General features: G+C 40.0%; 3 protein-coding genes across 6 annotated transcripts; 2 read left to right on the top strand and 1 right to left on the bottom strand.

Annotated features, from left to right (window-relative positions):
- The first annotated feature begins 1,592 nt into the window (after positions 1-1,592).
- LOC139446363 (neurogenin-1-like) lies at positions 1,593-2,411 on the top strand. Its single transcript, XM_071227699.1, has one exon. It carries the CDS (start codon positions 1,593-1,595, stop codon positions 2,409-2,411), a length of 819 nt encoding a protein of 272 aa, XP_071083800.1.
- Positions 2,412-12,370: 9,959 nt separating this feature from the next.
- On the top strand, positions 12,371-16,196 carry LOC139445474 (thioredoxin-like). Its single transcript, XM_071226618.1, has 6 exons — positions 12,371-12,438; positions 12,979-13,018; positions 13,239-13,343; positions 15,117-15,176; positions 15,520-15,585; positions 15,962-16,196. Exons 2-6 carry the CDS (start codon positions 12,998-13,000, stop codon positions 16,022-16,024), a joined length of 315 nt encoding a protein of 104 aa, XP_071082719.1. The 5' UTR covers positions 12,371-12,438; positions 12,979-12,997; the 3' UTR covers positions 16,025-16,196.
- A 3,445-nt stretch (positions 16,197-19,641) lies between these two features.
- LOC139445759 (thioredoxin-like) lies at positions 19,642-25,750 on the bottom strand. Of its 4 annotated transcripts, none has more exons than XM_071226969.1 (6): positions 25,293-25,750; positions 22,368-22,411; positions 21,453-21,557; positions 21,030-21,095; positions 20,405-20,470; positions 19,642-19,975 (listed from the first exon to the last, which is right to left on the bottom strand). In XM_071226969.1, the coding sequence occupies exons 2-6, from the start codon at positions 22,386-22,388 to the stop codon at positions 19,913-19,915; spliced, it is 321 nt and encodes a 106-aa protein (XP_071083070.1). In that variant the 5' UTR covers positions 22,389-22,411; positions 25,293-25,750; the 3' UTR covers positions 19,642-19,912. The 4 variants fall into 4 exon arrangements, with proteins under 4 accessions (XP_071083070.1, XP_071083068.1, XP_071083069.1 ...); XM_071226967.1 differs by lacking the exon at positions 25,293-25,750 and adding an exon at positions 23,542-23,632; XM_071226968.1 differs by lacking the exon at positions 25,293-25,750 and adding an exon at positions 23,538-23,626.
- Positions 25,751-27,943: the final 2,193 nt, after the last annotated feature.

Below are 27,943 nucleotides of genomic sequence, written 5' to 3'. Positions count from 1 at the left end.
GACGTGTCAGCTGAATGTGGGAGGAAAGCCCGAAGTGATGCAGTTCTCAGACGTTTACAACTACGGTGAAACCCACGAGCACGGGTATGGTGCTGACAAACCTAGAATCATAATCGGGATTCGAACACACAGTCATAGATTTCTGGCGTGCCCAAGGGACGCAACTCTGCATTTAATAGCGACAAAACCCTTTCCATAATCCAAAGGTCAATGTCCAGTGTACGATTCCGAATAGATCACAAGCAAATTGTGAGGAGAACGTATCCTGCTCCACCGGGGTACCCGTGACAAACACATACAAAGTCAAGTCAATTGTTTACCAGATCTTCAGACTTAAGCCAGATAAACTTAATAGCTTGTTCGAATTTAGGAAGCACTGCCTTCTTTTTCAATATATATATTTGTTTGGGGTTGATTTAACGAGGGGGCTTAAATGAAATTGTTCCCAGGTAAAACTTGCAAAACTGTGAACGCAATATTCGAAAATGAACAAAATGTCACATGTCTGTTCACGAGAATTACATTATTAGGTTCTACCTGGGATAATAACAGAATGCGTATACTCGAACTGACGTAAAGTTGGGCTTGATTACAAAACTCAATAAGTCACTGACAATACTGACTCAGCACTAAACAGACATATTTTACACATACAGGAAAAGCCGTGTTATCCACGTAGTGTGAAAAAACGTGTTATCTACGCATTTGGTAACCGGCAGAATCCCTTACACCCTCACCCCACCCACCTGCACCCCACCCACCTGCACCCCCCCACACACATACCCTCTCTGGACATTCATATATGAAATAACATTTACAAGGTAAATAAACACAATCGACAGAATAATATATTACGTCATTGATACCCATGATCAAAGTTCAATACGGGACTACAGGAATCGCGTTAATCACCGTCAGCAACATTTAGAAATATTGAAAATTATCTGTTATGTGTAACGCATCCTATTGTATACGCGCACTCTACGGGCAATCTGTTCATTGACATCAATTCGCTGTTACTACTCGATACAACTCTCCTCTTTCACTTGATCTTCATGTGTTGGGATTATTTGAATGGATACTAATTTTGTATTTGCTTTGTATATATTGGTTTCAAGACATATTCTAAAACGACACCTGAAAATTTAACTATTTTTCTAGTCTAGAAATTGCGCCTTCGTGCGTGATCACAATTTCTCAAAAGAATTACTCTTACATTTCTAAAAGCGATTATCTATCCTAATCAAAGGCAAGCTGACATAAATTCCACAAATGTCCGTTGTATAAATGTTGCTACTGTCTGAGATATTGCCCCAATAACTACGATAAACTGACTCTCCCCCCCCCCCCCCCCCCCCCCCCCCCCCCCCTGTAACCAAACTCCAGCAATGCCACCATCAGGACATGCTGCCGTAGTTATCACCTCACTGTTAATATACGCCGTCCCCCGACAACCTCAGATGGTCACTGATTGGTCAATCGGGTCACTCTAGCACACTATAATTGACCTGGAATAAAATAAAACTGACATTCTCAAACTTTACTAACTATCCAAGTCTTTGATAAACTGATTTTCTCAAACTGTATTCAATATGAGTTCATCTTCATCTGTGAGAGACAGCAAAAGTGACAGTCATGCGTTTCAAGAGGATGAACGAGTTGATGAAAACGTCTTAGACCCGAAGGAAGAAAAGGCTAAAATTCCTATTGATAATCTGGACTCAGCTTGTATCGATACGTTAGATGAAGGGCAGGACACGGAGAATTTCCCCTACTCTTCTGCACTGGAACTTTTGCCCAAGAGACGAGGCCGGAAACGAAAGGACATGTGTCCGGACGATGCCGAAAAACAACGAGTGACAGCGAACTTCCAAGAACGACAGCGCATGCTCACCCTCAACAGTGCTCTGGACAGACTCAGAGAATGTCTTCCGGATCAGTTCAAGGTTGGAAATCGCAGAACCTCCAAAATCAGAACCCTCCGGCTGGCTGCCAGTTACATCCGAAGCTTGGGAGACCTTTTAAAACAGGATTCGATCATCCGTGAATCAATGCCACCACAGCCGGGATTCGACCCTCGAGTTCCATGTCTGAACGACGTCAACAGACAGGGGGATGGCGGGGAGATCTACACACCTGAGAAGGACATTTCCTTCCCCCAGCAACAGGAGGCTCTGACCCACACAACGCCCGACTACAGGTACCCGTTCTATGGGCATCATCAGTTTGGTTCAAGCCCCCACTTCAACTACAGCAGCCACACGACGCCCTCATCACTGCAGCAACATCCGGCGTTCTCACAACATCCCCTACAGTATCTCCCAATGTATCCCCCGCAGTTCTACCCCCCGGGACTCCATCCCCTCCCACCAGTGAGCATGGCGGATCCCGTCAACCAGCACCTTCGGTAAAGCGGTGAGTATTAGTATAATTAAGTTCAGTAAAATGAAATCATTATTCTATTATGGATTTAACATCTAGGTAAAGAAATTTAGGAGTTATAACTAACTTTCAAAAAGACTAAGATATTTTGTAAAAAATATTATGGATGAAACTGTTTTGTGTGGGGGTGTTATTGTATATTGTTATAATAATTTAGCTAGGTTTGTGCTTTACACGTGCTATTTTTCATGTGTTCTAATCCATGATATTGCTGCAATAATGCTAAAAGCGGCGAAAAACCGTACCCACTCACTCATTCTCAATGGTCATATTCGAATATTAGGTGTTAAGCTTAACATTTGTTTTGTTTTGTGAGTTTAAATAATTACCAAAAACTATCTTTCTTATGTTACAGATGGACAAACAGCGGACTGTATCATACGGTGCTACTCTCAATACAGAAATCAGGACAGACAGAGATCTTCCACGTTCACAGATCTGGTGCTGTACTGAGTTTTGTCCTGGCATTGGACTTTCCTATGGAATACTGTAAGGGACATTCTCGCCATCTTGCATTCTCGCGATCTCGACCTTTGGAAACGAGGTAAATATGCCCAAAACACGATAAATGCGAGATTGCGAGAACGCGAGATTTGGCCAAAATCTCGCGTTCTCGCGATCTCGCATTCTCGTGTTTGGGGCATACTTACATCGTTTCCATAGGTCGAGATCGCGAGAATGTTCCTTACAGTATTCCATACTTTCCTGTACATGTTGTGATTAATGAGTTCGTGTCGCATGTATATATTTAATAATGAGATATAATACCGCAGAATAAAACAATGGTCTTGCGAAAGGATTTTGTTTGGTATTTTTTACAAAGTATGCTGTTTACTTTTCGAAACATAGATTTGAACAGAGGCTAAACATTGAACAAGTTTTGTCAGTATTGAAATAACTGTTCGTGTAAAGAATGGTGAAGGATATGTAGGTCACCAACGGATCTATTTTATATTTAATATTAATTAATTTTATAAATCAGAACCAGAATGTGTGCTTTTTCGAGTACTTGGTACAAAACCGTAGTGTCATGACACTGTATGCCTTGATGGAGTGTACCATCATCAACACAGATACAAGATACGCTTGGATGATACACTGTGTACCGAAAGTGACAGTGATAAACAGATATGTATGTTTCAGTAATACTGTGCGGCCACAGGCTTAATAGTATAGACACTGCTTACAGTACATAATGTAGAGAGCGCAGTTACCCAAAGTGGTCAGATCTGAGACAGGAGGAACACCTGCAAAACCAGCGTTCTAACCTACTGCATATGAAAAATGGAAATATGGAGCTGCAAAAATATTAGCAAGCCAACAAACAGTATTTAAGAAATAAACGAGGAAATATAGTTTGGTACTGACCGGAAATTCTCACAATTTTCAGGATCACGTCGATAATCTGAACCATTTCTCCCAATACCGATTCTCACACTTGTTCCACTTTTGGGTGCGATCGTTTGGCCATTGCGTTTATCAGCGTTGCCCAGCGACGCTCACGCGTCATCAAGATGCGAGCGCATGTTTGAACCTCTAGAAATAACATCATGATAGAACAATGTTATATCGTGAAATAAGCCACGCTTCGTTGTTCATTGTTCTTTGCGATTTATCGCGTAGCTATCTTTTATAAGATATTAAATGTTCATATTAAAATACAATCGGCTTAAAGCCGCACCGTATTCCACATTTTATAGGTCACGCTTTTTATTATAATTGCTTCCCTTTCGGGAAACGCAAAATAGCTAAAAACAAATAGGTTTGCGAGATACGGTCGGGGTTGGAAAGAATATCTTCATGTGGCCTTGGAATAATACATTTTCTTTTGATATATTTGAAAATAGATTTTCCTGTTTGGATTTCACTTGATATTGTGATCAGAAATTGTTTTCCTGCAACTTAAAGCCAACATGCTTACGCAGCCTTGGCATGATTAAATATCAACAAGTTTCCATCCTGTTATAATTATGTTAATTTATGTTAAGTTCAGAATATTTTAAGACTATATCCCAAAATGAACCTGTTCCGAAGAGTCTCTGCTGCAGAGGAGTGAGAGAGTTGGGTTCAACGCCGCTTTTAACAGTATTCCAGTTATATCACGGCGTGTCAGCTTAATGTGGGAGGAAAGCCTGAAGTGCTGACAAACCTAGAAACGTAATCGAGGCGAACTGGGATTCGAACCCACAATCATAGATTTCTGGCGTGCCCAAGGGACACAACTCGGCACAATGAATCGCGGCGCCTTAGACGACTAGGCCACCCGAAAATAAGGATGAGCAGCATCTAATATACATTTAGACATATATTTAACGTTTAAAATCCACATCATATAATCCACATCAAAATAAACGTAAACAGGGGCTTGTTAATATTTTAAACTCAAATTAACTATGTGCAATAAAAGTTGTTGGTGTCTACTTCAAATATGTCAACCACATTAGAATATATTTTATGAATGCTTCATTCACTATTGAAGGAAGAGTTATGTCCCATCTGAAGCAATGCATGGCAGCTTAATTTACTCATAATGTACCAGTTACAACTGGAAGCTGAAATAAAGTGACATCCCTGTATTTGCACTTCTGGTCATGATGCCTTTATAGTCAGTAAAGACATGTGTCTGTCTGTCGTGTCTGGCTACCTCAAAACAAACAAATCAATCTCTGCTTAATCAAAACTAATTATAGTTTGAATCGTCTATTTTCCTACTTTCAATATGATTTCTTTTCCGTAACATTCCACTCTTTACTTCAAATAAAAAACAAAATAATTCAAAACAAGTATTTTGTTAAAACAAATTCGTGCAATGCAAACCATTTGTGTGCTGAATTGCGCATTTCTGTATGCACGGATCCTTCTGAAGACGCCGGGATAGAATAGGTCTTCAGCAACCCATGCTTGCCGCAAAAGGCGACTAGGCTTGTCGTAAAAGGCGACTTATGGGATCGGGTGGTCAGGCTCGCTGACTTGGTTGATGCATGTCATCGATCCCAATTGCATGGATCGATTCTCATGATATTAATCACTGGATTGTCTGGTCCAGACTCGATTATTTACAGACCGCCGTCATGTAGCTGGAATATTAATGAGTGCGGCGTTAAACAACAAACAAACCAAACCAGACTATGCGACAGGGGCCTTCATGTAGTGTGCGCTCAATGCCAACATTTAAAATGCGAGTAAATTGAATCAGATGGTTTGGCTCAGTGACTTAGTTCATCGTGTCGTTGTACCCTGACGGTGTGGCGTTTTTGTCTCACCATATCAACCACTGGCGTGTCTGGTCTAGGCCCGATTACATATAGATCCCCTATGTCATGTAAGTTAGAACAAAACTATATGATTTAGATATCTTCCAGATCGTTTTAAAGCATTTAGAATCAAATATTTATGAAGAGTGAAGAGTCACGTTGAATTTTAGGCGTTTGCAAGGTATATAGAAGCCGTTTAGTAATTTTATCTTGGTTTAAATCGTTACACTTATGAGCATACCCTAAAAGACCTATAAATGAATGCAAAATTGGGTTTGTTAGTTTCCTTGTTTGTTTGACGGCGGTCTATAAATAATCGAGTCTTGACCAGACTATCCAGTGATTAAAATTTTCCAAATCTTTTCATGTTTTTAATCAAGTTGCTCACGTGATTTGATGCATTTCGCGATGTCATACCCACTTTTATCACAATAGATCTTGATTATCGATCAGATCGTCCTGACTGGGCGCCACCGTTTTGTGTGAAGCAAACGCAAGTGATACGAGAGGTGGAATCTGATTGGTCCATAGGAGAGGCTTAGAAGGGACATTACTGGTAATAGCCAGATTATTTAAACTGTAATAAAACTTGTAGGACAGGTTATGTTTGTGTGTGTTTTGTTCAATGTTTAAAGAATATATTAGTTCTATTTTATTTCTGCAAGGAAATTATTTTATCATATATGGTAACTTTCCTAGCTCGTGTATATATGTTGGGTTGAAAATATGCGGAAAAGCTTCATGTTCTATTCAAACAAACACAGACACTTTTAAGAATGAAACCACTTCGTGTGCATAATTGAAATATCCAATGTCACTTGGTGTGCAGAAAACATCCCAGATATCAATATTCTCTGTTAACGCGCTCTGCGTGTACATACAAAAATATATTGACGAGGTCCCAGATTTCAGACAAGAATTCTATGACCTTTCGGTTTCGTTGCTAATGTTCTATTGGAAAATCGAGACAGGTTATTCTCTAGCATTGACATATATTGTATATTCTACAACAATGGTTGTGTACAACATGAATATTTATTGATGACATCTAGTGTTATAAAATATATGTAATGTCTGGGTTTGCTTGAACTGGAAAATTGATACTGACCGGGCCTCACATTCCGGCAAGAGGTAGTGAGAGAGTGAGTGAGTATAGTTTGACGCCGCTTTTAGCAATATTCCAGCAATATCACGGAGGGGGGGCACCAGAAATGGGCTTCACACCAGCAAGAGGTAGGTTATGTGGATTAAATAATATTTAAATCAGGAAACTATAATTCAAAGTAGCTACCTGAACAGACAACTTTAAGACAACATCTGTTTTAATATACAGAAATGTTTAACAAACAAAGGTCGATGTAAACCGTTCTACTTGACTTCAAGCCAGACGCGAATTATTTCTAATTAGCCAATGTAGCGTTCGTAAACATGTGAAATAAATAAATGGTGTGTACATTATTGGGTGGAATTGAAAACAATATTGAAATAATGAACGTGTTCATCAGGCGAGAAATTTCAAAACAATATGCAATATAAGGTGTAGTAGACTACAAAATATGATTTTTACACGTGCACATACCTTTAGCTACATCGGAAATGTTTTTTTGTTCGTATCATTTTATTATTAAATATCAATATCGAAAATCGATCACCATACACTACAATACAGTTCACCTCATAAGGAGCTGGACCCGTGAAGATTCCGGAGTAGAATAGGTCTTCAGCAACCCATGCTTGCCGTAAAAAGTGACTATGCTTGTCGTAAAAGGCAACTAACTGGATCGGGTGGTCAGGCTCGCTGACTTGGTTGATGCATGTCATTGATCAAAATTGCGTGGATGGATGCTCATGACATAATCACTGGATTGTCTTGTCCAGACACGATTATTTACAGATCGCCGTCATACAGCTGGAAAATTGCTGAGTGCGGCGTTAAACAACAAACCACCACCCCCACCTCATAAGGAGCTGTTGTATTTGGATTATTTTCTTTGAAACATGAATACTTTTGACAGGCGACAAATGTAACTTTAAGAACATTAGTTGAACGGGGATCAGCAGAGGCCTGAAACTACAGGAGTTACCAGGGAATAGGTGACTTGACATTTCATGTATACATCATGTAAATAGTATTGTATGTTCAGTCACATTATCCTCTCATTTCTCGTGGGTTCTGTCGCTTTCACGTATTATGTAATACAAATCACATAATATAGTCTCAAAAATAAGGACCAGGAGAAATATAACTTACATATATTGTATGTGGGTATACACAGTTGTACAGACGCATCTTATTATTTTCAAGGTCGAAGTTTGACCCGGGTATGATTAATTTCATTACAAAAACTAAAGTGGCATCGAAGAAGCTTGTAATCTAACTTTTTGAGAAATGACACTTTTGAAAGTATGGTAAATATGCGGACCTCGCTTTCGAAATTTCAGGCTCGCATCCCAAGTACCAAGTTGTCCGACTCCCCATTGTCCTCGGTGCCTTAGATTTGGTACCTCCCAATCTGCTGACTTACATTGGGAGAGTACCCAGGTTTGCCCTCCAGGAATACAACCCCTCTGACAATCTGGGTAAAGCAGAAGGCTGTTGGGGAGTCTTCACATTCTCCGACATGTTCTGGGTGGGCAGCGCTTCCTGGGAGAAGTCCCATTCGCTGTCTGGGCTGCTTGTAGAGAGGCAGGGGCCCTTAGCTGATGATGAGCCTAACCAGCCCGACTGTGCCAGGATCACCCAAATCCTCTTTGCTGCATTTTTCTAATTTAATCTGTACATAATAATATCTCTTTTTTTATATCATATTCTACATGTTTATACTATTGAGACCCCAACTGTTGATTCTGAATGACAATGTACCCACTGAAAAGTTGGTAAAGGATAAAAAAATGATTCTTTTAATACAAAATGTGTATATAAAGTAATGCCATTACTTATTTAAATGTGTTTGGAATCAATGAAAACTGAAAGTTTGATCCCTTAGTGAGACCCTAAAGATAGGTAAAGATATAACATACGCGGATCTGGCATTAGATATATTCACATTCCGCGTGTTGTGGGCATAGGTGTTTGGTTCCATACCTCCTTCAGGTTGATTCATCGAGCGGGCAGGTAAACAACTACTCGAGATCAAGTAAATGCACCTTTAAAAGACGACGGGAATAACAGGTCATAAATTGTAAACACTTAAACATTCTTTTATAATACACTGTGTGTCGAAGCCTGAGAGGACTACACCCACTCATGTACATTGAAACATTTAAAGCTTTTAACTAGCTGGCCCACTTCTGACAATAGGATTTCTCGAGAAATGTACAAAAAAATTATTTGGTTTTTAACCTACTTTTCCTTCAACCTGTGTTTGAATATCTTGAATAGACATGATCACATACGTCGTACAGTATATCTTAAGATACGTACAAGGGGTTGCCTATGTTGCCATTACAACGACAAACCGTTGGATCAAAATAGGCATTCAATAAGTTATTTGTTGTGGGCTTTGTCTTAAGTTGTTTTCTTTAAAATCAGAGGGAAAGAAGCGTGTTTAGAACTGTCACACATACGAGGACGCTTCTATTAGTATTTCACGGTTTCGTGATCGTTCCACAGTGGGATTAAGTCCTATCGGTTCACAGTCTTGTAGATTAAAAGCATAAATGATTCTCTGCAACATCTGCTTGTTGTATGAGTTATCGTTCAGGCTGAATTGGTTGTGATTGTGTGGCAACGTAGCCCAGTTGGTCTTTGTATCAACCACTATTTTGTCTTGTCCCGACTCGATTATTCTCAGACCTCAGTGATATTGTCGTAACTGAGTTTTGGGGTTAACTGGACCATACTATCGTTACCTAACCTTTTGTCGTTGCGCGCCATCATGGTCAAGGTGAGCCATGACTCTACGACTCGCCTGGTCAGCCAAGGGTCATGTAAGTCACGGAGGGATTGCTCTGAACCGTCTCCATCAGCCCTTGCTCTCATTGATCAACACAACAATCAGGTTATTCACACATCTTTTTAATAACGCTCGGTCTATCTTCAAAATACAACTTCTAAACAAGACAGGCTAGACTCGTCACAGAGTGAAAAAAACGTACTGATAGCCATGGACCTCAGTCAACTGCACAAAGCCGCACCAATTCGGTACGGGTATCTTTTTAAAGTGATCGAGTCTTGGCGTTTCTTTGTCACATGTAATAATACCTCAATTTGATTTATTAACAGTTATATCTGACCTTGAACTAATGTGTGTCGTAATCGGAAAAATACTGGAGCCTACGTGACCAATTGAGCATCTTTCTATTGATTTTTTTACTCATTCTGGATTCTTCAAATGAGATTTTGAGATGTTTTTTTAAATGCATTTTAACCTTATAACGATATAGTAAAAGATCTGATTTTAATGAGATTGACCAAATGACATATGAAAATATGTTTCTCTGTGCCTCTCCCACCATATCCTCTCACAGGATGACTCAACTGAAAGCGGAGTGACACGTGGCTTGCAATTCCCAAGGAATATGTCAAGTGTAATAATGAATGCCTTACAACTAACACATACCCGGTCAGAGGACTCCTCAGAAATGCGATGTGGTATTCATGAAGTCTAAAACCTTCAAGTATGTCGACCATCAGTGTTGCGATATATTTGTTCATCAAAAGGAATTTCCTTTTTTTGCAGGCTTATGGTGGAAGACAAAATTCACCAGATAACGATTACCGTTATTTTAGTATCGCGTTGCAAAAATCTTTTCGATTGGCCGAGTGGTAAAAACACAAATGTTTCACCTGTTAAATTGAAGATGATTAAAGATGAAGAGAAAATCAATATTCCGTAAATGACAAAGATGTTTCTTATCATTGTGCATTTCACTGAGGTTGCTATGTTAATTGAAGTGAGTTCTATCACCCACTTATGATAAATAATACATGGAAGATTCCCGGAGAACACCATCAATCATTCAGTGCAGAAGTACTTGTGTTCACGAATGGCAACAGGTTTAACCTGATTTTGATACAAGTATTCAGGTAAATAATTACCTGTTATGAAACACAGCACTGTAAGTCACGAACACAGTTTCCCACACTCCTATCAGCCTCATTTTATGCAGTGAAAACCATTTTGACATTCGTGTCATAACATGAGTATCCGACTAATAACACTTATTATGTCTTTTGGAGTTGAAGTTATTCCACAGATTGAGGAATAGACGACTATCAAGTCAATCAGCAAGACACAGAGGGCATAGTTGTGTCTCTTTTGCGTAGAAGGATCTGCTGGATCATGCATTGGAATTCCAGATTCGTGATGATTGTGATCCTTGGTTTGTCAGTGCCATACTCGTGAGTTTCAAGAAAGTACAAGACATGTGAAACCTGCATCACTTTGGGCTTTCTTATTACATTAAATCTGGCACGACATGATATAATTGAAAAACTGTTCAAAGCTGCGATAAACCCAACTCACTCACTCTGCAGTTGGAGTCATTGGAAGGAGAAGACAAAGGGGCAAGATACAGTGGAATTATCAACTGAAATGTCAACATTAGAGTATTTAATCATCCACGCCCTTTAATACAACGTTAACGTGCTGAGTGAGGAGTTCTAAGCGGAGAAGTCGAGTCTAACTTCTACAGTCAGTTGCTTACCAAATGTATGACAAACATATACGTTGTGTCAGTAGAGTATGCTAATACTATTGTAGACGTACAAGCTATACATCCTAGACATTGGCGACTGCGACTAAAACCGACATTCACTTACAAACGCCAGTGTATCCTCAGGGTCATGGTACATATTTAAATTTTTTGAAACAAACATTTAACTTTTATCGTTCTTGTTTGTAGACCTCCATTGTTGGTGTTAACGTTGTTTGCAGGCTTCTACGGATATGGCGGCTGCTTGTACTAGTCGGGGCTAATGCCGGTTTTATAGTTAGTTTTAGCCAACTGAGATATCAAGCCGCAGTTTTACATGGATACTCCACTTAGACACAATTCACTGATCCGACCAGTCCTTGTTTATCCCCTTAATGCCGAGCGCCACGCAAGGTAACAACAACAACAAGCAAAGTGCTCCATCCAATCTCCGCACATACACTCTAACCACTGAATCAGTCTAGCGAATCGTGAGCTTGCAATTTCAACCAGCGGTTTGTATTGTGTCGTGTTTCATCGAGGAAAAAATTATTTCCCGAGAAATCTTGTACAGTGTAGAAAACAGCGAAAGCACACTGTTCAAATTTAAATACCGTATTCAACGTAATAAGCGCCCAGGGCGCTCTCAAAATTAGAAATAGGGGGCTCTTATTAGAATATTATTTTGGTGGAAAAAAAAACAGAGTTGAAAGATAAATTTCGTGGTTTATGCTGACAGCCTAAAGTGTTTATGTACGACAGATATATTTTCCAGAATTTAATGGCCCATAATCAAGGGTGCATATAACACATGAGTGCGTATTATACGCGAATAAATAAGTCTTGTGTACATTGATCAATCGGAAGGGGTGCTAATTGGGATTGTTCACCAGCCAATATATTAGCAAATGTCGCCGTGGGCGCTTATTAGAGCGGGGCGCTTATTATGTCGAATACGGTATGAAGCTTTACATGTCACGTGTTGCCAGATGCAACCCAACGATTGGCTAATTGAAGATTGCTTTTCAGCGAGACGAGACACTTAAGGAGAATAGGGAGACGGAGTTGACAGATCACACCACCGTCAGAGCTGCATAGGTATCATGTGAGTATATCGTATATTTCCCATTACTTGCTTGGTTCGTTTACCAAATATAAATTTTCATTTCCACAGCTTACTTATCTAAGGAAGAGAATATTTGGATGTCAACTTCTTTATTATGAGGAACACAACGTTTCGGAGTATATGCTTACTCCTTCATTTTAATTGCCCAACGAAATTCTTGTCAAAAGTTGATGAATATGTCTGTGGAAGAGACAAGTCCCCCCCCCCCTTTGGTATATTATATCAGAGGACTTTTAAAAAAAGGAGGGGTTCCATTTGGGCCATTCGTAACTTCGGCTGAGGTTGGGCGTGTGGGGGTGTTGGAGTAGGGTCCCACCCCAAAAGCCTACCCCAAAAACGCAAACATTTTATGTGAACCATAATTACCTAATCTACAACACCCCACCCACCCACCCACCAACTCACCCTTTGGATCCGCCACTAAATATGATTATGTTCCACCGTCAGACTCAAACTCTATCATATAATTTTTTTTATTTATTTCATTCCTGTCACTAAGTGGTTTATGTTATATTCCAGAAGTCAATATTTAATAACGATGCAAGTTCTTCAGACAAAGGTAAAGTCAATACCTAAAAATTTAAAAAAAAGGAAAGCGTAAAATAAGTAATAGTGATTTTACGAATTACGTTTTCTAAACTATTTACGTATTTCTGAATAATTTGTACAAGTGTGATATTAGTAAGACATTAGTTATTGAACGCCCAATTTGACTTGTAAATTTACTAGGCCTATACTTAGGTTACTGTTTTAAATGTTCACGGTGCTATGATTACCAGGCTGAGTTTGACCAGGCCCTGGCAGCCAATCCGGGTAAACTGATCGTCGTGGACTTCTTCGCGACATGGTGTGGACCATGTATACATATTGCTCCTGTCCTTGAGGTAATCAAGTATTAATATTTGTTTTGTTTGTTGTTTAACGCCGCACTCAGCAATATTCCAGCTATATGACGGCGGTCTGTAAATAATCGAGTCTGGACCAGACAATCCAGTAATTGATATCATGAGCATCGATCCACGCAATTTTGATCGATGACATGCATCAACCAAGTCAGCGAACTGACCACCTGGTCCCGTTAGTCGTCTCTTACGACAAGCATAGTCGCCTTTCAAGGCAAGCATAGGTTGCTGAAGACCTATTCTACCCCGAATCTTCACGGGTATCAAGTATTAATAAAAGATATATTAATATACAGTAAAACAGTTACCGCTCTCAATATTTTGAGTCGCAAGATCCTGACTGGATATTTGTATTAATATATGGCTTTTCTTGAGATTAATGTATCGAAAGTGTTAATGTGTCAATCAAGTACATGTATTAACATGACCGGTATTATTTACGTACAAAAATGTTGCTGCGCTCAGTATCGTTTGTCGTTAGATCCTGTGGATATGTTTATTAATATGTTTTGTTGAACGTCGTGACATGATATATGTAGTATTGGCAGGTATTATACAGTTACTGTTCTCACTGGTGTGTTGTGAGACCCTAACTTTCCATTGTGACTTTCCGAAAGGTAAAGCTGCACGCGTGTGTATGTGAGTTTACAGGAACCATACGCCTGCAAGTATTATGTCTGTACACGTATGTAAAGCTGCACGCGTGTGTATGTGAGTTTACAGGAACCATACGCCTGCAAGTATTATGTCTGTACACGTTTGTAAAGCTGCACGCGTGTGTATGTGAGTTTACAGGAACCATACGCCTGCAAGTATTATGTCTGTACACGTATGTAAAGCTGCACACGTGAGTATGTGAATTTACAGGAATTTTAGGCATGCATGTGTTATGTGTGTTTACATGAATCATAGGCATGTCCCTATAATGTCCGTACACGTGTGCATGTGTGTTTACACGAATCATAGGCATGCGAGTAGTGTGTCTGTCCATCATTTAATATGTCTGTACACGTGTGTAAAGTTGTACACCTGTGTATGTGTTTACATGAATCAAAGGCTGCATGAATTATAGCTGTACACGTGTGTATGTGTTTACACAAATAATAGGCCTGCATGTATTATAGCTGTACACGTGTGTATATGTGTTTAAATGAATCGTAGGACATCATTAAATATGTCTGTACATGTGTGTAAAGTTGTACACGTGTGTATGTGTTTACACAAATAATAGGCCTGCATGTATTATAGCTGTGCACGTGTGTATGTGTGTTTACATGAATCGTAGGCCTGCATGTATTATGTCCGTACACTTGTGTATGTGTGTTTACATGAATCATTTGTCTGCATATATCATGTGAGTGAATATGGTTTTACGCCGCTTTTAGCAATATTCCAGCAATATCATGGCGGGGGACACCAGAAATGGGCTTCACACTTTGTACCCATGTCGGGAATCGAACCCTGGGTCTTCGGCGTGACGAGTGAACGTTTTAACCACTAGGCTACCTGACCGCCCTGCATATATTATGTCTGTGGCTTGTGTACGTTATGACTGGTCAGTTATGGCCACCGCTGTTGTTAGATGTTAGACGAGGACATGATCACAGTGTACATAGGTTGCTGCTCAAAATAGTCCTGATCGGATGTTTGTGACCCTGGCGCCTCTCAAAGGATTATTTTTTAAACCCTAAAATTAAACTATAACGCATTGTATATAATACACGTTTTCGAATAATTTTGTATCTATTTTTGCAGTCTCTGTCGAAAAAATACCCCAGTGTTCTGTTCTTCAAGGTAGACGTGGACAAGAATACGGTAAAAGTTACCTCCCATTGTGGCATTATCGGTATTTTCAGTCAAATAATTAGTATTTGCTACCATTGATAACTTTAAGTATAAGAAACCTTTTGCTTTTAAAAATGTTGCTTTTATTGAAATGTATCCTCTATATTAATTATCTCCTCTTTGTCAGAATTACCCCTTCGCCAAATAATTCACAAAAAGACAAGAAAGTAATTTAACAAGGTATTAAACTGTGAAAATGAATACTGAGAATTTGTAAAATGTAATGGTTGTTCACAATGTTGTAATAACCATTTGTGTGATGATAGAGTCGACCTGTATAATCACAAATGTCTGACTGTTATGTTCATGTCAGGAAACGTCCGAGGAGTGTGATATTTCATGTATGCCGACGTTCAAGTACTACAAAAACGGAAAAGAGGTATCACAAAAAGACAATCATTTAGTTTTGATTTATCAGTTGTTCCTTATTTCTTCATGACAGCAAATATAGTAAGTGAACGACCGAATAAAATGCGGAAAAATGGGGGGGGGGGGGGGGGGGGGGGGTATCGAAAGCACTAATTTGTCCATGACATTTCTTGAAAAAAATAGGCATGTTTCGGCCTGTTAAGAAATAGTTTGCCCCATGATATGAATTGTTGGATGTTTAGGCTCATCAATTAAAAGAAATATGTTTCTAATGGTCGATTCCTTATAAGAGTGGATAGTATAATTGCCTTCCACTGGAAATGCACACATTCTGACACATATGAAACCTAACCATGTAATAATGTCTGAATCTCTACCTTCCGCAGGTGGACTCTCTGGAAGGAGCCGACGAGAAGACACTGGAGAGCAAGATAGTCAGCAACCAGTGATGTTCATTGTTGTGATCACGTGAATGAAGTAGTCCATATTTGGAAAAATAGACGATAAACACACGTGAATTAGTGCGTGCAAGCAACGCCAGTGGTACGCATCTGAATGATATTCAACTAAATTAATCATCCCGCGTTTATACAACATGTAGTTCTTGGTAATAAACATAATGTTAACTGATGGAGTGTTGTTATTCCATGCTATTGTGAGTGTCGCCATCCCATACCAGGGAGGACCAGTCGCTCATAGAACAGCCAGGTGGGCGAGTTTCATGTGCGAAAGTGACGTAAGGCTTGCTGAGCAAACCATAGATGTGTGATTGGCTGATTGCTATACCTGAAACAATGAGAACATCACTCGACGCGAAGTCAATTATTTGCAACGTCTTCAATTTTTTTTAAAAAGAATGGAAAGAGGTAGACCACAATATGCTTTGAAAAAGTATCGTTTACGAACTGCATCGTTTACGAAAAGTATCGTTTACGAACTGCACGTGCAGTTGGAATAACCGAAGGGAAGTTAAAAACTATGTTAAAAAAGTGTACTGATTCAACCTGTAGGGACCCACCTGAGGGGACCATCTCAAAACCCAAGTGATGTTTTAAAGTTGATTCATTTCAACAAGAGATGGTTAGAAACGCCATTAAGACTATGTATAAACAAAATATCTATGTCTCTCTCCGTACTCTAAAAAAATATATGGAGACAAATCATTCTTTGACCATTTCAAAATATCAGTTATGGAAATTGCTACACCAATTTGGTTTCCGTTACAAAAAAGTAGGCTCCGAAAATAGACATGCATTATGCGAGAGGTCTGATATTGTTCGACTAAGGAACCATTTCTTACGCACAATACGAGAAAAACGTTACGAGGGTTATGAGCCCGTATACTTGGACGAAACGTGGGTAAACGCTTCCTATACCACAGGAACACAATGGTTCCCTAGCTCCTCTTCTGATTTCTGTGCCAGGAAATTGCCACTTGGCAAGGGTGAGCGGCTTATTGTGCTTCATGCTGGCTGCAAGAGTCGGGGATTCCTACCAGGCTGTTCGCTAGTCTTCAAGGCAAAATCCAAGGACAACCGACACTATCATACCGAAAAGAACGGAGCGGTATTCCTAGAATTGGTTAAAACTCAACTGGTACCGGTATTGCCCCCCAAGAGTCTGGTTGTCATGGACAATGCTCCATATCATGGCGTTCAGATACCTAACACAAAAGCCCCAACGTCTAACAGTAGGAAGGGCGATATGATAGAATGGTTGACACACAAAACAAAACCGTATCCACAAAAAGCAACGAAACCTGTTCCGTATGATATCATAAAGTCTAATAAAACCACACCTGTCTTTAAAGTTGACGAGTATCTTAAAGAACATGGCCATTCAGTTTTGCGATTGCCGCCCTATCATTGCGATTTAAACCCAATAGAACTAATTTGGGGTATCATTAAATCGGATGTTGCCAGGCAAAATACAACATTCAAACTGCGGAATGTACAGAAACTGGTTCAACAATCAATAGACACCATCACGCAGGAAACGTGGCAAAAGTTTGTTGAGAAAGTTGAGAATGAAATAGAGAGACATTATTGGGATCACAGTGGATTGGACCATGCCACAATCAAGCCAGTGATCATCAGGGTAGACTCGGACAGCTGCGATAGCGATTCGGACAACAGCGACACCGATTCCGAAAACACTGTCACGGCTTCAGAAACCTGCAACAGTGACTCCGATTGAACACCCAAAATACGGCTTTTGAGATGACCCCCATATACGGTGCACATGCTTGTTCATTACCTGGCTGTTCCATGAGCGACTGGTCCTCCCTGGTATGGGGTGGCGAAAAATGTCAACAATATGATGATCGTTTGTTGAACAATCTTTTTATTCGGGTGTCCAAAATTATGAGACAAACCATCAGAGTTAGTCTGTCGCTGTGCACATTTTGGTTTTGTTGCAATTATCAAATTTTGAGTTAGTGAGCAATTCATCGGTCTCAGATGGAATCAAACGGACTGTATCAGATCTGTGGAATCATAACTTTCGTATGTGTTTTGGTGTCTACATAGTTCGAACTATATCTGCCGGGGACATGGATGGTACAATGGTCTAAGGCGTGCACAGAGCTTCACATGTAGGGGTGCCAACATCCAATGTTCATCGTTCTGAATCCAGTGCCGTAGCCTCCCCTCCCCCCCTCGATTTTTTATCGAAAGCATGTTTCCTTGTAAAAGTTAACTTGAATAAGAAATGAATAATCTTATCTTAATCTCACTGAACGCCCTTCGCGACAAAACAGTCATGCTCACACATGTCACATGCATGTATACACGAAATACTAACTCAACTGGCCGTGGCGTAGCCTAGTGTAGTGTTTAAAGCGTTGGCTGAATTAGGCTGGGTAGATTCCCCACATAGCTAGGTACTGTGTAGCATGTCAATGCGTGTTCATCAACCTACATATCTCAGCATAGATTCATTTTGCAAGAATAGTATTACATAAGGCAACATATTTAGCCGCCTATGATTGAGCATGCATACCAGTCTAACACACTCTTAATAATTGGGTTTTGTATAGGAACATCTGGCCAGGTTGCGTTTCAAACGTTCTTTATTTGTATGCATTCCTTAGTCCACCCGATATTCAGGATCCGTTAAAGTCCGTAAATAAGAAGAGGAGAGAAGAAATAAGATGGAGAACTATCAAGTGTACACAGGGTTGTAGACGCTAAACATATATTATGTTACATCAATATCATCCTCGGTTTTCCAGAGTATAATATGTCAGATGGACACAGACTGGCAGATGCTGAACATGTATTATGTTACATCAATATCATCCTCGGTTTTCCAGGGTATAATATGTCAGATAGACACAGACTGGCAGACGCTGAACATGTATTATGTTACATCAATATCATCCTCGGTTTTCCAGGGTATAATATGTCAGATGGACACAGACTGGCAGACGCTGAACATGTATTATGTTACATCAATATCATCCTCGGTTTTCCAGGGTATAATATGTCAGATAGACACAGACTGGCAGACGCTGAACATGTATTATGTTACATCAATATCATCCTCGGTTTTCCAAAGTATAATATGTCAGATGGACACAGATTGGCAGACGCTGAACATGTATGATGTTACTACAGTGATATCATCCTCGGTTTTCCAGGATATTGTATCTCCATTCTATAACGATACATACCCTGCTTCGTTCGAAAGGGACGTCACCATCAAAATGTCTCTTATCTCAAACTTAGTACTATTTCCCTAACCTCACTCACTCACTCACACGACACTTGTGTTAGAATTTTTTAAACCCCGTTAATCCTTTACTGTTTCCAATTAAATGGCCCGAAAACAAACAAACAAGAACATGTTGCAGAGTTAAAACATGTAAACGATGCACTGATGTAATAATAACATTAACACTCGAGATACAAATTAGAACATAATTATCATGAACCGTGATGTGAAATAATTCTTGTTAACAAATCGGCTTTATAGGTATGGCCGGACATTCGTATCTTTATCAGAGGCCAAACATTCTCTGTTATAATTGCAAGATATAAAACGCAACCATACTGCTCTTCGCAAATGTTTTATTATACAACAGAGGCGGAGACATATATTGCCTCTTACATCTTCCTACTACAGAAGGTCCCCTTGATTAGAGTCATGAAACGTGAAGTCTCAACTATAGTGCTGGCATCGTCCCCATTGTAGAGCAAAATTCTTCTATCACCGGGTTCTTCCGTCATTCGAATTCGATGCGACGTTCGTGCAATCTCTTGATCCCGCCTCACCAGTGTATGTATAATGCCATGTGGTAGCCAACTGTATTAATGTTGAAACGTCTCACAAATAGATCACATGTGTTTCTGTATCTTTGCAACAAGTTGTTTTTGGTCTGCTCCTTCTAGTTGGTCAACCTGAAAACATTGAAAAGAATGAACAGGAAGGAAGTGTCAATGCAACAATGCAAAAGGTTCGTGCTGGGTCGTGACATGGGAGTTAATACAGTGGTGACCTCCGAAAGTCAGGATAATAAAACATGAAACATGATGTTGATTTGGGACAATATGGAGATGAGGTACAGATAAGTTTACAAAGATTGATATAAAAAGTAATGTGCACATCCACATCCAAAACGCATTGGATGACATAGGAGTGAATTTTGTGTTAACGCCGCAGACCAGTGACTGAAAGTACGAGCAACGATCCACGCCTGACCACGTCTGACCACCAGGTCCTGTGTCGTCAATTCCTCAAGTATGAGTTACTGAGGATGTAATTCTTCCGTGGATTACCACGGGACGTTGCTGTACAAATGGATAGTATTTGTGACAAACTGAACCTACCTCTCTTTTGCTCTTGTAAAATTTAAAGGTGGGGAGGAGGGTGACGCTGCATGCTGTCGCCGTTTCCTGATACAGAGAGAAGCGTGAACTCAGAGTTGGGTCGAATGGTATTGAGGTTATAGCACCGTGGGTCAGGTTAATTAGGTCAAAGGTCACCTGTTTTGGATAAGTGAACCGGTCAAAATAGTTCCACTAACAAGACGCAAGGATTCAGATACAACACATCTCTATGCGTGTGTGCGTGCGTGCGTGCGTGCCTGCCTGCCTGCCTGCCGGTGTATAAATTTTGGGAATCAAGATAGACACAATTTTTATGGATAACAATGTTTATAGATCCCTAAACCGTTGTCAAAACGTCGCTTTTCCCAGTATTAAAGAAGTTGTTATCCATAAAAATTGTGTCCATCTTGTCATCCGTCAATTTCTAAGTAATGCCTATCAAACAATTTAATTTTGGGAATGTTTTGAATAATCTTCCGCCTAAAACACGTCAGTAAATAAAACGACAAAACCCTTTCCATATCCATAAAGAAGAGTTGATTGTGTAATTCCGACTATATCATGAACATGTATTTATGAATCACTATCAAATAGTAGAGGAATAAAGGGAGATAACCCTGCTTACCTGGTTCACGTCGACGTTTACTTTCTGGAACACAATATTGCGATAGGTGTGGTCCTGCGACAAGAACTGCAAGAAGAAGTAACCATTTGCAGCTACATCGGGATCCTTTATAAATAATGTGCAGCTACCACTTATGCCCTGCAAAGAAGGCGGACTTATTTCGCTATTGCACACACTCTTATGAAGGACTGCGAAATGTGTAGAATCGTTCCATTCTTTCTAAGATTCTCTGAACTAATGGGTAAATAATTTATCACAGCTCAGAACAGAATGTGACTCAAAATGAACTTGACAGATGGTTTTCAAAAGATGTTGTTTTTAACCATTGTTCAAGTAATATAACTGTTCAGAAGCTTATTCATTGGCATTGACGATAGTATATTTCGAGATTGTGGCCTCGAAATGTGACGACATGATACTTACTTCAAGGAAAGGCGACATTTCCTTACACGCCGGGCACCCATCTCGAAAGAAGTCCACGACTACCAGCTTGCCATGGTTGACTGACAGTGATTCGTCAAAGTCTCTCTGCCAATATAGTCAGGTACACTTATTAACATTGATATGTGTCACACTTTAAAAACGCGTCATACATACTTACGCGTCTTACTTAAGGCATCAAGCAAGAATTGACTCTGCATTTATCCTATAGCATCTCAATGGACGTGTTACATTATATGTCTATGTATTACAATTAATTAGTTTACGTTGATATGGACTAACATAGCTCAATCCTCGAACACCAGGACTGGTTTCTATGTTCAAGATTATTCCACGTATGTCACTGGAAAACATGATACCTCCATCCTCTATATGTCCAGGACTCGCCTTTCGGTATCCATCCACGTGGCCAATAATCCAATTGATTTGCTGCTTAACTCAGTCTAACGGACCTATCAGAATGCGCGGGACAAACCAGTCTCAGTGTTGGGTTTGCAACACCAATCCGACAGATTACGATAGCGGGTGCAAGAAATTCAACATTGTACATTGAGATCGCGAGAACCAATGGTTAGTGTTGGTTGACTGAAACAGGAAATCCAGAGATATAGTGAGTGAGTGAGTGAGTGAGTATGTTTTTACGCCGCTTTTAGCAATATTCCACCAATATTACGGCAAGGGACACCAGAAATGGGCTTCACACATTGTACCTATGCCGGGAATCGAACAGGGGTCTTCGGCGTGACGAGCGAACGCTTTAACCACCGGGCTACCACCCCCACCCCACCCCCACCCCCCAACACACACACACATCGACACGTTACATCAAGCTACCGGAGGGTGTGTCGAGCGGCTGCAAGTGCCCAGAGGAATGCTATTTATCTCTCAATATCTCACCCGTGTCCTTATGCATCTCATCTTCTCATGAGCAGCTGGCGATGCTGAAACATAGTTTACATTTTAGACAAATTACCGTGAATGTATACTTCCCCTATTTCTTACGTGGAAACTAGGATACAGTATAACCTTTGAAAACAAAGACAAATCCAACGATTCTGGTATTGAGTTATATCTTTATATATATAGGAATAGGTTTTAGAGGTGAGGTGATATGCAATGGACTTTCAGGTTGCAGTCAAGATTATTACCCTTATATAGCTACATGTACGTGCATGAAGGCGCGCGCGTGTGTCTGCTCGCGCGAGTGTCTGCTCGTGCGTGTGTGTGTGTGTGTGTGTGTGTCTGTGCGCGTATGTGTGTGTTCGTGCGTGCGTGCGTTCGTGCGTGTGTGTGTGTGTGTGTGTGGCTGTTTGTACTGGCCTGGACTTATGCCGGTTCAATCGTGCTAGCCCACTGAAATACCGTGCTTCGGTTTAGAGCCAGGCAGGGTAAGAACAAGTACCATAGTTAAGCGTCTATTGGCATGATACCATAACAACTTGACAACGAAGGCGGGCATAGGTTTAAGAGGTACATTGTACTGTATTCAATAAAACAATAAACTATTACCATGGTTACATTATCAATGTCCAATACTACACTGAAACTGGACATCATACATGGACATGATTTAGCTGAATATGGCGTCAGTGAATAAAGTTGGGTTTCACATCTCCAGCTATACCACTTGATGTAAGAGGAAAGCACAAGTCGATGCAGGTCGCAAATGTTTACCACTTTGGTGCAATGGGTATGGTGCTGACAAACCTAAACACCGAGTCAGGGTCCACTAACCCAGTAATTGGAAGATGATAGGTTTCTGGCACGCCTTTGGGTCCAAACACTACATAGCTAATTAATGCGCCTCAGACGACTGGGCCACCCGTAGCCCAAAGCTGGAAATGGAGACGAGTGTAGCACATGCCTTCTTGTTGGATTGCTTTGTGCTTCTTACTGTCCATGTCAGTAATGTTAAAGCTGGGTCCATGTTCTATGTTAAAGCTGGATCGCATTGTTATTAAACCAATAACAACATGTAACATGAGTGAATATTAGTAATCAAAATTTGGGATTTTAAGAGAAATTCACATTTAAACGTTTATGGATCGATATAAAAAATAGTCTTACTTACATGTTCACGCTCCCACAAGAAGGTCGTTTATATGTGAGTGTATGTATACCTTAGTGTATCGGAATGCGTTTACACGAGGCGCTAATCCCATGCACACTATTACTTTATTGTTGCCAAACATTGTCCTGAGTCGTTTTTACGAGGTAAACATATCGCATAGATGAAAGCTCGGCTTTCCTACCTATACATGGCAGCCAGTTACTAAAATGTAACCGAACAGGTTCCACACAAGCTCGGAGTATTCATTCACTGAACTAATCGGTTCTTTATGACTGACAACAATATACAAGGGTATTCACTTTTATAATCGTGCTGATTTTCAATCATTCAATACTAATGCAATTGTAAAAACTATTCAGCAGCACTGTGTCAGTGTGACATTAAACCATGGACATGAATGTGTGTTGAACGACTTGTTATGTGTACAGCACGAATGTGTCGATTTTCCTTGCACAACCGTACAGATATGCCACGCATTATAACGCCCTAGTATCTGTTTAGTAAGGGGTGCGAGTCTTAATGTAAATTGACGGGCAGACGAAGTATACACTCAAGTGTGACGGTGGCTCAAAATAAAACCAACAAAAACATTAATAGCGATGTATTTGACACAGGTATCATAGATTCCGTTTGCCTTGATGTTTCGGTGGCTATGTTCAGCCTAGTAACGTTTTGATAACGTGTGTAATGTTTTTGTCAAATCGAATTTTCAAGTGTATACTCTTCTTTGCCCTGCTGTTTAATATACATGTAGATACTGATATACAGGCGGCGGTCGGGTAGCCTGGTGGTTAAAGCGTTCGCTCGTCACGCCGAAGACCCGGGTTCGATTCCCGACATGGGTACAATGCGTGAAGCCCATTTCTGGTGTCCCTTGCCGTGATATTGCTGGAATATTGCTAAAAGCGGCGTAAAACCATACTCACTCACTCACTCACTCACTGATATACGAACATGTATATGGAGCTCGTTTATCGTTTCAGGGCCTGTATTTGGAGACTTGATAAACAGATTTTAATGCGGTCATGACAAACAAGGTGACTGCTATCTCGCTGTCACGTATCATGTTGGTGTGAATGATGATGATATGTTATGCAAGATATGTCCATCATATGACAGTGGATATAAAATTTATCATAACATGATACATGTGTATGTAGTCAAAATAGCCTTTGGGTCACAGGGAGTCACGAAGCTCAGCAGAATGATGTTCCAAAGCGAGGGTTAAGTAGGACCATGTTTCAAAGCGAGAGCTCGGTAGGACGATGTTTCAAAGCGAGAGCTCAGGAGGACGATGTTCCAAAGCGAGAGCTCAGTAGGACGTTGTTCCAAAGCGAGAGCTCAGTAGGACGATGTTTCAAAGCGAGAGCTCATTAGGACGATGTTTCAAAGCGAGAACTCAACAGGAACATGTTCCAAAGCGAGAGCCGAAGACCCGGGTTCGATTCCCGACATGGGTATAATGTGTGAAGCCCATGTCTGGTGTCCCCCGCCGTGATATTGCTGAATATTCCTCATACCATACTCACTCACTCACTCTACCTGGAATAGATTATCCAGCCGACAGTTTATCCTAGAGTGCATTAAATGAATCAGTTTCCAACGAAGATACAATGTATATACTGTTTAGGAAAGTCTATTATTAAAGTTGCCTAAATATGAATTTATTTGAGACAAAATAATTTTGTGAGCACAAAGCTAAATTGAATAGTATTCAGAATGTGCGATCGATAGCCGTTTTTGTGAGCTACCTCTATTCCGTTTTTGTAGAACTTGAACGTCGGCATACAATCAACACCACACTCCTCTGACGTATCCTGACATGAACACAAGAGACATTTATGATTATACAGGTCGGCTCATTCATCGCACAATGGTTATAACATCACTGTGTGCAGGCATTACATTTTACAAATATTCTGAGTCAGATTGTATTTTCACAGTTCAATAACTTGTTAAATTTGGTGTTTAATTTGAACATTCTTTTGTCATATAATGAATAATTTGTTTGAGGGGGGATTCGGACAAAAGAGAGACAATTAACGTATGTCAATGGTCTATATGTAAGCAAATAAAAATGTATTATACTAAAAGTTATCAATCAATCAGTAATTACCTAATGTGAAAAGGGGGGTAAGTTTTACCTGATTTTCGTCAACGTCGACCTTGCAGAACACAACTTGGTCATATTTATCTGACAGAGACTGCAGTAAATAAATAAATATTCTGAAACTAATGTTGTGTACAATGCTTCCAGGTTTAATTGTGTATGTATACATATATCGACATTATTTCCGGACATTAAAACATCTTTGAGAAGCGCGTGGTTCACAACATCCGATCGTGGGTAGATTAATCTGCAACTTATAGACAACAGTAGACGACTTAGCTGACCGGCAATATTATATCACCTAACATTAAAATACTAGCTTCTTATTGATTAAGGAGCAGGCAATTATTTTCAACATCGCCCGCCCATGTAGACGACGATCAGTTTCCCAGGATTGGCTGCCAGCATCTTGTCAAACTCAGCCCAAAAAGCAGTGGTGTGATCATTAATTCACTGTGAATGGAATATGAAACGTGCAAGTAGTAATATTCCAAATTACAGGACTAAATGAAGGTTCAAACAAATATCACATCTACGACACTATGATTCAAATATAAACTGACAAACTCTCCTTGCGTTCTACATACATGTATAGTATATTCGTAATAAGTATTCATTTTACCTTTGTTTCAAGAATGTTCAACTTTCTTATGTTTCTGGAAGAAAAGAACATTTGCAAGGTGGCGCAGATAATAATTCATGGTATTTGAAACTTTATACTATCCATGATATTAACCACACGTTCATGTAACAGTGACTGTCTTTGTAGCTGAAATTGTGAACAACACGTGTGTGAACACTTAGTGTCATCAATGATTTTCATTTATATGATTGTCATTGTCATTTACGTCCAACGGGGTCTGTTTCGGGGGATAATCGAGACTTGTTTTTCTCTGGCTTTGACGTTTTATATTTACGTATCTAAACCAAAGTCTCAAGATAAAAAAGGCTTTACTTAAAGGCTTTTTTAAATGTTCATATTTGAATAAGGAAAGAACTGGATACATGTAAATGTACTTGCCTGATATACGTTTACCGTAAGCCTGTCAATGTGTCGTTCTGACTATTCATGGTCAGCGTTTCCTCTTATATCACCGGTCTTTCATTGGAACGGGGGATTGGCTGAGAACCTGCTTGCATATTGAAGTGAAACATTTGAATTGCAGTCTTTACTCATACATTGTATCTATGAATACTGCAAGGGGTTTGTTATACTTGTATAGTTGTTCAATCATCCGACTCTCAGGCCTTTAGAAAGGTATTGATGGGAAAGCCATAAGTGAGAAAGAGCCTAGACGTTTACCACTGCACTGAAACCAACGAGAATGAGTATAATGCTGACAAACGTAGAAACATAACTCTTTCAAAGAGCCTGAGAAGAATCTTGCTCAAGCGTTGTTTGGTCCAGGTTACAACATGCAATGCCTCAGGCACATGGAGGACATTTCGAAATTTGACGCACCAGTGACAGAAATTTTGCCCGATGCAATTCCCTGTTTTGACTTTGTTTTTTTTAGGTGAACAATTGACTTGCAACTGCATGTGTTTGTGAAAGGTGCTACAAGTTTGGCAGGAAACGTTCACGTTTTTTGCGAATACCTGGTATCATCACTATTTGATATCATACAGTAGTCGGACTCGTACAATCGACCCTGCCTTGGGCAGTGATTTCTTATAAAAATGCAAAGGGTTTGGTCGCTTATCTACAAAATGACAAACCCACATTAACATGCCACTGTTATTTTCTGTTTAAAGATTGGTTAATACAGTCACCATAAAAATATCTCCGAGAGGTTTCAGCTGATTTGCTGATAAACTGTTCCCAATGACTGTTCATGGTCATATATGGTAATATAAACAAAATGCGAGCAAACTCCTTCCCTGTTTACAAGAAATATCCGCCAAAAGCATTGTCGATTAACGTGTCCGACTATACCATGAACATGTATTTGTGAATCACAATCAAATAGTGATGATACCAGGTGTGCGCCAAACGGTGAATTCCGTCTTTTATTATGTTAGGGATCAAATAATGAGCAGGATTTATGCAGCTGTCGTTACAACGTCTTCACACATGTTGGTAACTGAACATTCAAAAAATTATATCACTGTGCTGCCCCACCGCCCTTGTGGAGAATCCATCCATTGACAGGATTATGCATTTGTTCCAGTCGAGGGGTAGTGAAAACACCTGTTAATAGCATAGCGTTGTACAATTGTAGTGACTGTAGAATAACAGTGGCCATTCAAGAATGTCCATACGACACACGGCTCTTTAGGAATTGCCAGTGG

This window comes from Haliotis cracherodii, unplaced genomic scaffold, assembly GCF_022045235.1.
Source record: "Haliotis cracherodii isolate W230 unplaced genomic scaffold, xgHalCrac1.p SCAF_6, whole genome shotgun sequence".
Classification (NCBI taxonomy): Eukaryota; Metazoa; Mollusca; class Gastropoda; order Lepetellida; family Haliotidae; genus Haliotis; species Haliotis cracherodii.
This window is presented reverse-complemented; position numbering and strand designations above follow the sequence as displayed.